The sequence below is a fragment of the Phodopus roborovskii genome, unplaced genomic scaffold (genome assembly GCF_943737965.1).
Source record: "Phodopus roborovskii unplaced genomic scaffold, PHOROB, whole genome shotgun sequence".
NCBI lineage: Eukaryota > Metazoa > Chordata > Mammalia > Rodentia > Cricetidae > Phodopus > Phodopus roborovskii.
The window spans coordinates 3,573,274-3,588,982 of NW_026125562.1; the positions used below are offsets into that span (position 1 = coordinate 3,573,274).

At 42.7% G+C, this 15,709-nt stretch overlaps 2 protein-coding genes across 2 annotated transcripts in view; both read left to right on the forward strand.

Annotated features, from left to right (window-relative positions):
• The first annotated feature begins 1,973 nt into the window (after nt 1–1,973).
• On the forward strand, nt 1,974–7,116 carry Gpr61 (G protein-coupled receptor 61). The gene is made up of 3 exons (XM_051177734.1): nt 1,974–3,755; nt 4,405–4,482; nt 7,050–7,116. Exon 1 carries the CDS (start codon nt 2,167–2,169, stop codon nt 3,511–3,513), a length of 1,347 nt encoding a protein of 448 aa, XP_051033691.1. The 5' UTR covers nt 1,974–2,166; the 3' UTR covers nt 3,514–3,755; nt 4,405–4,482; nt 7,050–7,116.
• Nucleotides 7,117–7,365: 249 nt separating this feature from the next.
• Gnai3 (G protein subunit alpha i3) overlaps nt 7,366–15,709 on the forward strand; it is a 39,107-nt gene continuing 30,763 nt past the window's right edge. The window contains exon 1 of the mRNA XM_051177735.1: nt 7,366–7,623. Within this exon, the coding sequence (XP_051033692.1) occupies nt 7,506–7,623 (118 nt within the window). The 5' untranslated portion in view covers nt 7,366–7,505. The remainder of the gene's footprint in view (nt 7,624–15,709) is intronic.

A 15,709-nucleotide genomic window follows, 5' to 3' on the forward strand; every position in this document is an offset into this window, starting at 1 on the left:
TGGGAGTTTGTACTCTGGGGCCAGGATTCAATTAGTCAATTTGAGTCTGATTCAATTCGCAAGAATTGCACTGAACACCTAATGCCTGCATGTCATGTAAGAAATTGGATTAGTGAAAGGTTTATGGCAACACCCCAAACCTATGGTGATTGTAAAGTAACTTTGAGAGAACTGATGCTCTGGCAGGCTATGTGGTTCTCTTCACTGCAGTTGAGAAATGACGTTTTGTTTGTTCATTTGTTTTTTTGTTGTCATTGTTTGTTTTAAGTGGAGCAACCACCAGGTGCCCCAGCCCAGGAAACTGATGCTTGATGATTTTCTAGTCCAATTCTCCCAAGTCACAGTTGCAGAAAGTGTGGCCCAGAAAACTTTTAGCTTGTTTATAGAATGGCCCAGACTTAACAAGTCTGTGGCTTGTCTCTAAGCTGTGTAACTCAGCAAACTGTATTATAGGTGTAAACATAAACACACACACACACACACACACTTTACACTGGGGCCATCCTATTTCTATTATGTGCAATGTGAATAATGACACATAAAACAGATGCTACCTGCCACAGCTATGGGAGGTGCTGGCTTCATCTGGTTTCTCTGCTTTATGTGTACCTAATTCTATAATCAAAGTCCTCTACCTTGCCCCGAAGCACCTTCACCCTTTTCACATCATCATTCACTTTCACCCTTGTGACCGTGGGAGGAGACCAGAACCCAGAGGGCTTTGGGGTGAACTGCTTTTCTTCCACCAGCCAGGACATCGCAGTAACCATCCTGAGAAGCTGAAGAGCAGGCAGCCGAGCTAGGTGGTGGTGGCACTCACCTTTCATCCCAGTACTCAAGAGGACAGATGAAGGGGGATCTCTGAGTACAAGGCCAGCCTGGTATACAGAGCGAGTTCCAGGACAGCCAGGGCTACACAGAGAAACCCTGTCTCAAAAACAAAACAAAACAAAGGAAAGGAAAGACTAAGTAGGGAAGGACAGCTTTCAAACGGAATGCATCCTCTGGCCTTGGGAGTCCAGGAGCAGATGATCTGGCGTTCCTTGCAGCTGGGCATTCTGTCTTCAATGCAGCTCTCTCATTATTCCCAAACTGGCAACTCTTTGTTTGGGGAGCGATGATGTCAGGGGGAACTAAAGCACACTTGACCTTTCTTAGGTGATAGCATTATAGTGGTGAGAGACGCTAGGGTCTGTTCAGATTCAACAATGATTTGCAGAACACCTAGATTCTAGTCAATATGGAGGCCACTTCCCTGCAAAGAATGACACAGTAGGCAAACGAACTGTCCCTAGAGTCAGACTACCTTGTCTCTCTTGTCATGTAGTTTGGGGACTCTCTTTAACTTCTCTGGGCTGCAGGTCTATCTGTGAAGAAATGGAGACCATATCATCTGTCTCACAGGGTCATGTGAGGATGGTAATGAGTTGATGGGCATGGAGTGCATGGACAGGGCCTGGCATGTGCAGAGCACCACATAAAACCTATTCTCTGTGGTCAGTACTGCTATTAAGCAACCAAACCAGACCCTGTGAACAGTTATGAACTAGGTATCATTCCTTCCTTTCACAGATGCCTTCTAAGGAAATTGGAGTCCAGAAGAGTTGCAGGGTGAGCAATGTCCAGACCTGGAACTAGTAGCTGAATTTTATTCTCCTGCTCCCTATTCTGATGAAAAATCAGAAAATTCACACAGCCACCCTAAAGCCAGGGCACTGTCTCAGAGCTCAGCAGGATCTGGGAGAAGGGAGCCGGAGAATTGAGAATTGCCTTCAAGAGAGAAGAAAAGCCTGGAGAGCTAGAAAAGGGAGTGGGCAAAGAAGTGCCAGAGACCACTTGGAAGGTGGGGTACTGCAGGAATGTGACCATCCGTTCCCTGCCTGTCTGCTATTTCCCATCACCAGGGCTGACCCTGGGGCTACCTCCTGACAGAAACTGGACATGAGCTCCTGAGTTCAGAGCTGCCAGGCCTGGCACTATCACAGAGGAGCCCAGCTTGGAAGGCTGCTGATAGGGGTCTGTCCTGCAGGCTCCAGTGGAAGGCTCCCAATGAAAGAAGAAAGAAATCTGGAAGCCTAGGCCTGGGGCTTTACATCCCAGGGCTGTGGAGTAGGATGGGGGATGGGCCTGTAACAGGAAGTGCCCTGGGTGTCCTCTTTCGGCCCCATGGAGTCCTCATCCATCCCCCAGTCATCAGGAAACTCCAGTTTGGGAAGAGCTCTTCAAACTCCAGGTCCCTCTACGGCCAGCGGGGTCCCAGAGTTGGGGCTTCAGGACGTGGCTGCAGAGTCTGTGGCTCTCTTCTTCATGCTCCTGTTGGACCTTACTGCTGTGGCTGGCAACGCTGCTGTGATGGCTGTGATTGCCAAAACACCTGCCCTCCGCAAATTTGTTTTCGTCTTCCATCTATGTCTGGTGGACCTGCTGGCTGCTCTGACCCTCATGCCCCTGGCCATGCTCTCCAGCTCCGCCCTCTTTGACCATGCCCTCTTTGGGGAGGTGGCCTGCCGCCTTTACTTGTTCCTGAGCATTTGCTTTGTCAGCCTGGCCATCCTTTCCGTGTCTGCCATTAACGTGGAGCGCTACTATTATGTGGTTCACCCCATGCGCTACGAGGTACGCATGACCCTGGGGTTGGTGGCCTCCGTACTGGTGGGCGTGTGGATAAAGGCCCTGGCCATGGCTTCTGTGCCAGTGTTGGGAAGGGTCTCCTGGGAGGAAGGAGCTCCCAGTGTTAACCCAGGCTGTTCTCTCCAATGGAGCCATAGTGCCTACTGCCAGCTTTTTGTGGTGGTCTTTGCTGTCCTTTACTTCTTGCTGCCCTTGATCCTGATTTTTGTGGTCTACTGCAGCATGTTCCGGGTGGCTCGTGTGGCTGCCATGCAACATGGGCCGCTGCCCACATGGATGGAGACACCCCGGCAGCGCTCCGAGTCTCTCAGTAGCCGTTCTACCATGGTCACCAGCTCGGGGGCTCACCAGACCACTCCACACCGGACGTTTGGGGGTGGGAAGGCAGCAGTGGTCCTCCTGGCTGTAGGAGGACAGTTCCTGCTCTGTTGGTTACCCTACTTCTCTTTCCATCTCTACGTTGCCCTGAGCGCTCAGCCCATTTCAACAGGACAGGTGGAGACTGTGGTGACCTGGATTGGCTACTTCTGCTTCACATCCAACCCTTTTTTCTATGGATGTCTCAATCGTCAGATCCGGGGGGAGCTTAGCAAACAGTTTGTCTGCTTCTTCAAGGCAGCTCCAGAGGAGGAGCTGAGACTGCCTAGTCGGGAGGGCTCTATTGAGGAGAATTTCCTGCAGTTCCTCCAGGGGACCTCTGAGAACTGGGTTTCCAGACCCCTACCCAGCCCTAAGCAGGAGCCACCACCTGCTGTTGACTTTCGAATTCCAGGCCAGATTGCTGAGGAGACCTCAGAGTTCCTGGAACAGCAACTCACCAGCGACATTATCATGTCGGACAGCTACCTCCGTCCTGCCCCCTCACAAAGGCTGGAGTCATGATGGACACTTGGAGGGAAATAAGGCTTGGGACTGGTTTATGGTCTTAAGGACTGCCTTTTCCATCTGGCTGGGGTTTGGGCTGGGGTCTCTGGACTTAGCTTTTGCTTCGTGTTTCCTTGGTCAGGACCAGAGTCAACAGACTGGACATGTGGCAAAAGCCTTGGACTTGGCTGTGATCTTTGACTATTGGGGGAGGGAACCTGGGTATGGTGAGCCGGTGATGAGAGACAAGGGCCACAAAGGTGAGGTGATGCCTTTCTATCAGTGAACATGTCATGTCTCGGGAAACGGGAAATTTCCAAGGGTAGGCATTGGAGCAGCAGACTAGGAGCACAGTTATTCTGAGGACCACTGAGGTTTATTTACTTCCTTCTGGTAATAATAGTTCAGGGTAATATTTACACTGAAACAAGGCAAGGAATTGGCCCATATCTTCTCATTTGCGTACCAGGTTAAAAACAAAGACGAAAATACCAGGTTAAAAACAAAGACAAAACGGTAGCCAAGTGTTACCAGGAGTTAATAGATTCCTTTTTAAAAAATTAATGTATAAGGTTTCTCTTCGAGTAGACCAGTAGGGTGAACTCTTCTGGATTTGTCCGATAGCGAGGGAAAATGCAGTAAGAGCAGTGGAAGAGACAGAAAAACTCTCTGCAGCTCTCTCCTATTATCTTCCCTGCATGTAGGAGATCAAGTACGGGTCTTGATCTCAGCAGAGACAAACATGAGGCGGGCTGCCGCGTTCCTCCTCATCTTTTGAGTAACAGGAATGACTGGGGGGGGTCAGAGAGCTGAGGGTGGGGGTTAACCTTTGAACTGATAACATGGCTGGATACAGAAAGGCCAGGTAATCTATTCTGATCAATAATACTGCCAATCTTTTCTTTCCAGGACTGGCCTCCCTGATCTCTCTCCTCATGGCAGTGACCCACTTCCAGCCCCCTGGACAATCGGGTACAGGAGACTAAGGTCGGGCAAAGGGATGGGTGGGGTTTCCACAGCCCATGACATGCTTCCCTGTTCTCAAAATTAGCTTCTGTGATGAAGACTTAAAGGTGTCTCCTACCTGCATCCCTAGGTGGGAGCGAGGGCAGAGAGTTGGGCATTGCTGTTTACTGATTAAGACTATAGGAATCATATTGGTTAGTGTCCATGAAGGTATTTTCAATGGAGAGGGATTAATTGCAAGCTGGACAGGTTACCTATCTGGGACCTCCTGTCCATTCCACTTCCCTCAATTGAAAGGGTTAAGATAGAAATAGAAGGTGATGTGGTCTATATCTGAACAAATTTCTGGTTCATTGAACAACAAAGGGGGAAAGTGTGTTGGGGTGGAGTAGTTTCCCCTTTGGACAACTAATAAATTTTATGATAAAAGTTATATTGATATCAACATTGACTCCTTCAGTTCTATTCAATGCATAAATAGTTAAATGCCAGCATTCTCTGGGACACACACCGATGATGTGTGGTCTCTGCTTTCAAGGAGTTCATAGTCTAACTTGACCAGAAACTGATACTTTGGTAGAGCATATAGGTCTGATAAAGTAGTGCAGTATAGAGAATATATCCATGGTTCTGACTTCTGAGAATTCACTGAAGTGGTACATAGAGCCTCCATGCAGGTTGTGGAAAGTGTGGGGAGTGTAAACAAAGATCTCTAGAGAAGAAAACAACCCATTAAATTAAACTTGGCAAACAGCTTTTTCCCCTTTTGGACTGGGTACATTTCCAGGTTTCTGTTTTCCTATCTTTTGTGTGTTCTTCTAGTCTAGTGCCTATTACACTGAGGAAATCCTTAGAAAGTATATACATTGAGGAGAATCCTTTCATGTTCAAAACCATCTCCCCTCTCTTCTGAGATGAACTCATGCTGAGAAATCTTCTTACTGCATCATAAGGGAAAAACTTTCATAGACTTATTAATCCACCAATCAGCTAGTATACCCAGAAACTGCCAGAAGATGGCAGTGTGAGCCCAGTAGAAACAGGAAAGGCCTTAATGGGTGTGTGTGTGTGTGTGTGTATGTGTGTGTGTGTGTGTGTGTGTGTAAAACATTGCTTGACAGCCATTTTGTTAAATTTATTTATTTTTTGCTTTGCCCTCCAACCCTTACTTCACATAAAAGTTTTAAGTGCAAAGACAGTTCTAATCCATACTGAAATAACCTGATACTGAGATCTTGCTGTCATTAACTAATAAGTTGGGCATATAAGAAGTAAAACTTTCCCTGTTATTATGCAGACAATTTTCTCCACAACTTTTGCTATAACCACCTTCCAGGAATTTTCTAGTCACCAAGATGTATTGGTAAAGTTTAATATACAATCCTCAGTTCTTCAAAGGTGTTCCTGGAACAGCAGAATGAGACCATCATCTTGTCAGCTACTGTTGCCTACATCTTGGTATTGAGGTGACTGCCATCCTAGATAAGAACTTTAGATTTTCTGTTGTCAGGTGCCCTCAAACAATACTTTCTAGAGGCCTGGTAGAAATAGGGGTAGAGTTTAAATCGGTAGATGTTCTTACTGTGTGTTTATGAGAGAGCTGCTTAATTTCCCTGAGCCTATTTCCTTATCTGTGACGATGGGGACCAATATTACCTACCTCACAGGGTTGTTGTGAGGATTAAGAGATGAGACATGGAAGCACTTAGCCATACCTGGAAAATAGGTATTTAATAAATGTTGTGTTTTCCCTTTCCTTTTGCCCCCTTTACCCCCCAGAAGTGATCATAAAGGAAAAGCAGCCTCTTTGTTTTTTAATGGCCACTTGGAAATGAGTGGGGGACCTTTCAGACTTGGAATTGATAAGCATTATGGTGAAGTAGATGAGGTTAATCTTCTGATTAAATGGTTCTAATTAATTTTCACTGTATAGACCTTTCTGTTGGGAATTTGTATTTTAAGTTTAGTTTCTACTAGAGAAATAGTTCTAAATTTTAGGGGAAAGTTTCGGAGGCTGCAAAAAGGTGACCTTTCTTAAAAGTGGCAAGAGTCACTGCGGGACTATTTGTCAGTAAAGGTATTTTAGGATTACCTTCACAAGGTTATAATTTATTTACAAATCTTCAGGCAATACTAGAGAGATGACTTTTAGTAAATTTCCCTTTTTCAGTGGTTATATCGGAACTCTCGTTAAAGGAGGATACACTGGTTTGCTTCTGGGCATGGAACTACGTCTTGGTTTATATTAGAGAAAGGGAAACTTGGAAATGTTTGAATGAACGACACTTATCTTCCACGTTCTATTATTTGCCAGAAGTCGAGTGATCCTTTGCCAACACAGAAGTGCCAGGCAAATGTACAGCTCACAGAAATTCATACGTAGTTGCAGAAGGACTACTCCTAGGCCTAATGGGTGTAGCATGAGTCATAAATGGAACCCCGGCTGGGCAGTTTGTTCCCATCTCAAAGTTCAGACTGAGTCAACTTTGGATGAAGTGGCCAACACTCGGCTTTGGGCAGAGACCCAGGCTCCATAATCACAGATCAACGGGTTGCTTTTTCTTTTTTTCTTTTTCTTTTTTGGCCAGGGGGACTTTTCCCAGGTGAACTTTCCAGAGGGCTCTGAGCTCTCCTTTAGGAATCCAGTCTTCACCAAACCTCCTGTGCGACCTCAAGAGTGCACCGTGAGCTGGAAGTCCCTCTTTTTTTTTTACGCTTATCCAAGCCCGGGAGCTCAAGAAGTAAACGGGTGTTCAGGCTGGGAGGTGCGGAACGAGGGAACCTTGTTCCTCCACGGGAACAGCCCGTCTCTCGGCGACTTCCGCTTTCCGTACCTCTTTCGCTTCCCACCGCCACCGTGCTCTAACTGGTAACGGCCGCTGGGCGTCGCCGGAAGTGTCGTAAACGGCAGATATCCGGTTCTTCCGGGCGCTGGGGGAGCTGACGGAGGAGGCCACCGCCCAGCAGAAGACGCGTCTCAGCCGGTGTAGTCGTGGTTCCCGCGGTGTGTGAGTCCGGACCTGGTCCCCTCTCCCGCCGCCGTCATGGGCTGCACGTTGAGCGCCGAGGACAAGGCGGCGGTGGAGCGGAGCAAGATGATTGACCGCAACTTGCGGGAGGACGGCGAGAAAGCGGCCAAAGAAGTGAAGCTGCTGCTGCTCGGTGAGGGACTGGGGGCGGAGCTGGAGTCCTAGACTCCCGAGAGTCCGGCCCCGGGAGCAAGCTGAGCTGACAGGGGTCTGGCTAGGCCGTCGGAAAGGACCCCAGAGGGATCGGGAGGGGATGGATGCCCGGCATGGGGCGAGTTCTGGGCTTGGTGATCGAGGCCCCGGAAGGCGTGGGGAATTTCAGGTTGGAGAGGGTGTAACCGGACTGGCATGGTGCTTAGCAGAGTTTGGGAGTTTGGAGCTTTGAGGCTGGGTTGAGAATCCGGGAAAGGCTCGTAAAGGGAGGGACCAGTATAAGGGAAGGTTTCACACATTGGATCGGTTTGGGACGTGTTGAGGAGGATAGTGTATGGTGTCTGATGGGCCTGTCCGGGGTTTGTGTGAATATGATACTTGATGGCAGCATAAAGCTGGAAGGATTGAACGGTTAGAGAAGCCAGGACAGCGGGATCAAATAAAAAACAAACAAACAAAAAACCAAAATAACAAAAAAAACCCTACTGTTTGTACAAGAGCTCACGTAGTTTTTGTACTGTTATTAAGGTGGATTGTCCAGTAACACCGGTGAAACAAATGACAAAGTCTTAAGTATAGAAGAAAAGAACTTGGATCAGAGGCCGGCTATACTTTTTCAGCAAGGGATAGGGATGGTATAAGCTTAGAAAATTGAAAGAATGCCATCTTTGAGGTTTGTGATAGAGGATTAATGGGCAATAGATTACAGTGGGGACGTTCTAGGAATGACGTGTGTTGGGAATAGAGTAAGAATAGGATAATATGTGGGATGGGACATATTTACAATAAAGATTGCAATAAATTTGGGGGGATTTTAAAGTAAAAATATTGGCTTCCAGACTACAGCATGCTGTCTTATACCAAACTTAAGTGGCATATATATATATATATATATATATATATATATATATACATACATACATACATATATATATATATATATAGTCAGACCTGTTTTTAGTCAGAACAGTTTAGTTTTAAACTTTGATAGACCCAGTAAATCACGTATAAATTCTCTGGTATTAACTTACCAATAAATACAGCCACATTCATTATGCATATACTTGAGGAATCTGTTAGATGAGAATATATACAAGTTACAGGTTCTGTAAGCAGCAGAACCTTTAGGTAAATTGAGTTCCGAGGAGTCACTGTAGAATACCAATTTCACTTTGTGAAGGTCCAGAGGTCAGACACAACCACTGTAATCTCAGACTTACTTTATGCTTTAAGATGTACTGGGTGCTTGTTTATATATCGTGGAAGCTCTAAGGAACAGCTTGAATATAAAGAAAAGATTGTGCAGTGAAGTTTGTGTTTCCAGAAGATAGGAAGTCAAATCATAGTTCTAGACTGCCAGTGCCTATGTAACAGGTATCTTTTGTGGATGAACATGGTTCCTGGTACTTAGCAGATACTTGAGTATTTACTGTTAACCACCCAATTTAATCAAGCTGTGGTGGACATTGGTTCATGGGGGCCTTTCAGAAGTCTGGTATAAAACACTACACATGCTAGTTTTCTCCATCATCCTGTATCAGCTCCCCCAGTGCTGGAATTCTAGCATGTATCATAATACCATTAACATTAGAATTTTCTCTTTTTAAAAAATGATTTATTTATTTTTATTTCGCATGCATTGGTGTTTTGCCTGCATGTATGTATGAGGGTGTCATCCACTGGAACTGGAGTTACAGACAGTTGTCAGCTTCCATGTGGTTGCTGGGAATTGAACATGGGTCCTTTGCCAGCCCCTGACATTAGCATTTTCTATATTGACCAGTCACTTATGAAATTAAATATGTATTCTCATCCACTATGATTTGATTTATATTGACCATTGATCATTGAAGAACTTAGGCGAGCAGAACTATCCAAGTATCTGTAAAAATCTTTATTCAGGGCCTTTAATTAAGAAAATTAAACACAACATCGATTAGAGAATTTGAAGTTTTAAAGTCAAAGTACTGAAACATTTGTTTTTCATTTTTACCTTTTTTTTTTTTTAAAGCATTTTGTTTTGTTTTGAGACAGAATCTTGGTCATGAAATTCATGAGGTCCTAAGCTGAGATTACAGGTGTGTATCACACCATGAACTCCCCCCTCATATTGTTATGTTTTTTCATAACAATATTTTGAGCAAATTAAACCAGTAAGTTGAAGTAGGTTGCAGAAGCAGCTGTTCTTAACCTGAGTTGTATCATAATGCATATGTGAAATTTAAATGATCTTTCATGGTGTTGGAGAGATGGCTCAACAGTTAAGATCACTTGCTATTCTTATGGAGGATTTGGGTGAGGGTCTCAGTACCCACATGGCAGCTCACAACTACCTGTAGGCACGTACATGGTGCATAAACATATGTGCAGACTAATCCTCAGACATAAAATGAATAAATCTAAAACTTTAAAACATGATCTTTCATGATGTTTCTTTAAGTAAAATTTACCTATATGGTGTGTGTGTGTGTGTGTGTGTGTGTGTGTGTGTGTGTGTGTGTATATATATATATATATATACACACACAAAAACACCCTATATGGTATTCCAGTTACCCCTTCCCCTCTTTTTTTTTTTTTTTTTTTTTTTTTAATTTCAGAAAGCTTCCTTTGGTACATGTAAAGCCATTTTTACTCCAACACTATGGGACTATCCAATTTAGTTTAAATTGGAAATCTACTTCTCTTGTCTTTCTTGGTTTTTTTTTTTTTTTTTTTTTTGCCTGTGGCTATAATTTAAGTAGTGATTGAAGCATGGGCTTTGAAGTCAGAATGCTTCAAATTCTAATTCGTGTTTACTAGCAGTAACGCAGTAACCTTAGGAAAGTAATTTTATTTGCCTCCATTTCTTTACTTTTGTTTCTTTATTTTTTTTTTGTTGTTGCTTTTTTCTCTGTGGTTTTAGAGGCTGTCCTGGAACTAGCTGTTGTAGACCAGGCTGGTCTGGAACTCACAGAGATCTGTCTGCCTCTGCCTCCAGAGTGCTGGGATTGGCTTCAATTTCTTTACTTTCAAGGTATAGGAAGTAGAGATCCTTCAGAATTGCTGGGAGGATTAAATATGATAGTAATATAAACAAAAGCATATCCAGTCAATAGTAACTGTTTATTATTGTTAAAAGTCAGTGTTATAGATTAAAAGTCCTGTAGAAGTTTCAATTAGTAAGTTAGTATAAGCTTATTACTAAGGATTGTAATTCCTCCTTTGGTTTGAATTTCCTTAGATACTATTGGAAAGATCTTGTTATGCCAAATTGCTGTTTAACTAGAGTTTGCCACTGAATTGTATAAATATTCCCAGCCAGTGTGTTTAGGGTGGTTTGTAGATGTGCTACTTGGAATTATATGGTCAGCTTTAACTCTTGTTTTGAGACAGGACCTTATTGTGTGTGTAGCTTAGTTTAGCCTAGAACTCTGCTGTCTTAACCTTCCAGCATACAGGACTGTAATAAAAGTATGAGGCACCATACCTAGCTCTGGAAGCATTTTATAGCTTCTAAATTGATAGCAGTTGAAACTGTTTGGACTGTTTCGGTATGAGTTTCTCTGTAAGTTTCTTCAATTTGATAATTTGAAGAGAAAAATTATTTACAAGGTTTATACCAGTTCATTATTTAATAACCTGTAATACTTTACATTTCATTTTCATGGCATAATATTGTAAATAAAAATATCTTCTACCAAAACCTTCCTATATATGTCATGATGTCACAAAAGTTGCTAGTGTAATGAACAAAGACACTGCTTTTGGATTCTGACAAAACCAAATTAAATTCCCATCTACTGGTTGTGAAATTCAGAACAAATTCCTTAACCATGTGAATTATATTCACATATGTAAGTAGGGATGAGTTTTCCTGTTTCATAATATGAGATGACATTACATAGAATGCTTAGTGTTAGTGTCTAGATGATAACTATCGGTAATGGCAACCTCTGTGAGAGTATGTGTGAAATCTGTCACTTTGGTTTCTGTTCTTGAGGGGTATTTCAGACAGGCACTTGACATTCTTCCTGTTAATATGCAAAAATCTTTAATTCTAATCTCATGCTGGTAATTATTTTATGGCAAACCTAAGTTACATGCAATGAATTGGAATACTGTATTTAAATTTTATATTATACAATTGGTTATTCATATTTAGTTTGCAGATTACCTGTGGAATGTAGTTACTGAAAATAAGATTCTCAGCCAGGTGGTGGTGGTGGTGCATGCCTTTAATCCCAGCAGAGGCAGGTGGATCAATGTGAATTCGAAGCCAGCCTGGTCTACAGAGCGAATTCCAGAACAGGCTTCAAAGCTATGCAAAGAAACCATGTCTCAAAAAAAAAAAAAAAAAAAAAAAAAAAAAAAAAGAGAGAGAGAGAGAAAAGATTCTCCTTTGATCCCCTTGTAGGGTGGTAGTCATTATAAATTTTGCCACCTATTTAGGATAAGGTTTGTAGAAGCTGAATTTCTAGTCAGGATTAATCACAACTGAAGGGGAAAAAAAGAAACTGGAATTAAAAAGTAGAAATAAACATTGAAAAATTGTTTTAAATAATCTTATCTTTGTGTCTTTTAAAAAAGTCTTTTTTAGAAGCTGGGTGGTGGTGGTGGTGCATAACTTTAATCCCAGCACCCAGGAGGCAGAGGCTGGTGGATTTCTGAGTTCGAGGTCAGCCTGGCCTACACAAAGAAACTCTGTCTTGAAAAAAAACAACACAATTGTTTACATTAATTTTTTATGTGAGTGTTTTGTCTGAATGTATGTAGGTACACTGACTGTGAGCCTCGTGCCCACAGGGGTCAGATGAGGGTCTCAGATTCCCTGAAATTGGAGTTAAGGATGGTTATGGACATTTGTGTGGGTGCTGAGTCCCCTGCAAGGTCAACAGGTCTCCTAACTTGGTAGCCATTGTCCAGCCCCTTCTCCATGTCTTTTACATGAGTGTGTTCATCACTTCTGCGGCATGAAAGTATAGCACCTTTCCATGTCCTTCAGGATTCTCTTTGGCTGTACTGTTGTAGACAGTGATAAATATGGAGTAGGTGTTCAGTACTTAGAAGATTTACAGGGCATGTGACTTCCAAATTGAGGCTGCAACTGTGCTTCTTTTAAAAATAATTTCAGCTGATTACACTCTTAAGACAGTCTTTTAGCTTGGGGGCAGGTGTTTCTCTTGAGAATGGTTCTTGATGGAGAGATCTGTTTTAGGGTTAGTGAAACTGGAGCTGCTCTTACTGAAGTCCTGAAGTGGTTATGGTCTGTCCTTGACTTTATGAAACCTTGTGCTTTTTTAATGTCACCCTTAATGAACACACACACAGGTACATATATTCACATATATGTATATACACAGAAACACACACAACTTGCTTCTGTCTGGTCCTTTAGGCAGGAAGACTAGGAGTTTCTCTTTTGTTTCAGGACATACTAAAATCTAAAGGTTGCAAGGAACAGGAAGCAGTCACTAGAACAAGTAAAGGACAAGTCTTTAGACATGACATAAGTAACTAGGCAGCTTCATATACAGCATTTAAGGTTAGGCAGGAAACGAAATACAAGCAGGTTGCATGCTCAGGAATTGCAATACTGTCCTCACTTCTAGAGCAGAATGTCCGTGTACACTGCTTTGCTAGCTAAGCCACTTCTTCATGTCATCTCTTTCTGCTTCCTCCTAATACCCCTCATCCTCCACCACACACCAGCCTTCAGCTTTGGCTGTCCTGCGCCCTTTCTGGCTCACATACTGCCATAATTAGTAGTTGAATCTTATCCTGATTCCTGGGAAGTGTCAGAGTACTCTAACCAGAGTTGGTGGTGGGTATGAGGTAGAGTTGGTGAAGTATCACAAGTTCATGACCCTTTCATGTGTCAAGGCAGGTCAAGTTCTCTAGTAAAAAAGAATGGCTGGAGAAATAATGACTAATGAAGACAGTGTCTGCCTAACAGGTGTTCATGAAGTCTAAGCTGGACAGGGTAGATGAGGTGGAAATACTGAAGAACCAAGCCCACCCCTGCTTCAGTACCCTTTCATGTCTGCTTAGTCTTAGTATTAGTTTTCATTGTGTGTGGTTGGCAGAGAGGTTTGAATTCACCGGAGGTAGAACATCCTGTTGTTAATACATCGGACTCAGAGTAGTTAGTCACCTGGATTTAATTACTTTAAATTTAAATTAAACAGTTTAAAAAAATACAGATGACCAGTGTGCTTTTTCAGGGATCGTGCATCATCATTTCTGGTTTCTCCCTAACTAATGTTTCTGTCTGCTGCTTTTAGGAAAGAATGCTGAGGGGTGGGGAAACCAAAACCAAGGAAAGAGGTACGACAGACTGGGTTGTTAGCAAAACCTTTGCTTATAGGTTTTGTTAAGGAGTAGGTTAAAGACATCTGGCAGTGCAGTTTTAGGGGTACAGATAAGTTAGCTCCCTGTGCTGTCGTTTTCTTAAGGCGTTGAGATGGGCTTAGGTTTTTCCTCATGTGATGCTTCGAGGGAAGTGAGGAGAGAGATGCTTTAAATACTCAGGAGTTAGCATAGTAATAGTAAAGACCAGTTTAAAGTGGGGGCTCATACTATGAAGGATGGAGAGCCATGGATACTAAATTTTGTGTTAGTTTTCCTATCTATTTTGGTTGAAATTAGTTTAACATTCCAGACCTGCTTGGGGAGACAGTTAAAAACTAAAAACATGTAAATGTTCAGCAGAGTACAGAGAAGAAAAGTTGTTTCTGTATTTGATTTTCTCTGTATTGTCTTCATTTTAGTATAGCTCTTGTGTAGGCTCTAGCAAGTTGGCGTTATCTTTAAGCTTTTGTCTATCCCAGCTATTCTATTACCTGATTAGTGATCAGCTGTATCATTGCTGTAATTCAAACTGTTTGAACTGAATAACACTGTTAGGGACACAGTTCAGTTGTTCTAGTTTGAATATTGTACTTTGTGTAAGTGAATTTTCTTCTCTTCTTTGGCTGTAACAAATTAATATATTTGATATAAATTAAGCAAAGGAGATGCTTGAAGATCCACATTTGACTGTACCTGAATAATTGCTCAGGGCTTAGAAATAAATTTTAGGAGGAGCTAGTCTGTAGACATGAACCTCCTTTGACTTCCACATTGAACTTAAGGTTAAAAAAGGTTATAAAGGGCGTTGGAGAGGTGGCTCAGCGGTTAAGAGGACTGACTGCTCTAACAGAGGAGCCAGCTTCAATTTCCTGTGCCCACATGGCAGCTCACAACTGTAACTCTAGTTCTAGAGGGTCTGGCACTCTTATACAGACTTGCATGCAGTCAGAATACCAATGCACGTAAAATAAAATAAAAATCTTTTTTTTTTTTAAAAAAGGAAGATTATTAAGAATCGGCTGAGATAGTATTATGTTATCTATGATACATCACTATTATACACTATGGGCATTTTTTTTATTACTAAGTCCTATTTTTAAGTGGACAGTTTTAATATTTATATATGTTTTTTGAATGATGCTAGTATTTTACATCTCAGACTTAAAAGTAATTTTCTGCCAGAAGTGGTGGTGCATGCTTTACTTCCATACTAACACTTACTTGGGAGACAAAGGCAGACAGATCTCCGAATTCAAGGCCAGCTTGTACTTCATGGTGAATTCCTGGCCAGCCAAGATTACATAGAGAAACCCTGTCTTGAAAAGGGAAAGTGGTCTCCTTCCCTTCCTTCCTTCCCTCCCTCCCTCTCTCCCTATTATTTCATTCAATGTGTGTGTGTGTGGGGGGGGGGAGTATGAGTGTGGATGTGAATGAGTGTACACACCATAGCACACATGTGGAAAGTCTGAAGATAACTTGTGGGAGTTGTTTTCTTATTCTACCTTGGGGAGGGGGGCAGAGATGGAACTTATGTCATCAGGCCTGGTAGCAAGTGCCTTTACCTGCTGAGCCATCTCTCTGCCCCTAAAGATTTTTTCCTACTTGCTCGTGTAAATTTCTTGCTTTTGAATCCCAAATGTCACAAGTTTGTGTGCATGTTGAAGCTGTGCTCATATCTTTTATTCATGTAGTTTATTGTTAACACGACACTGGTCATATATAGAGATTATTTAAAT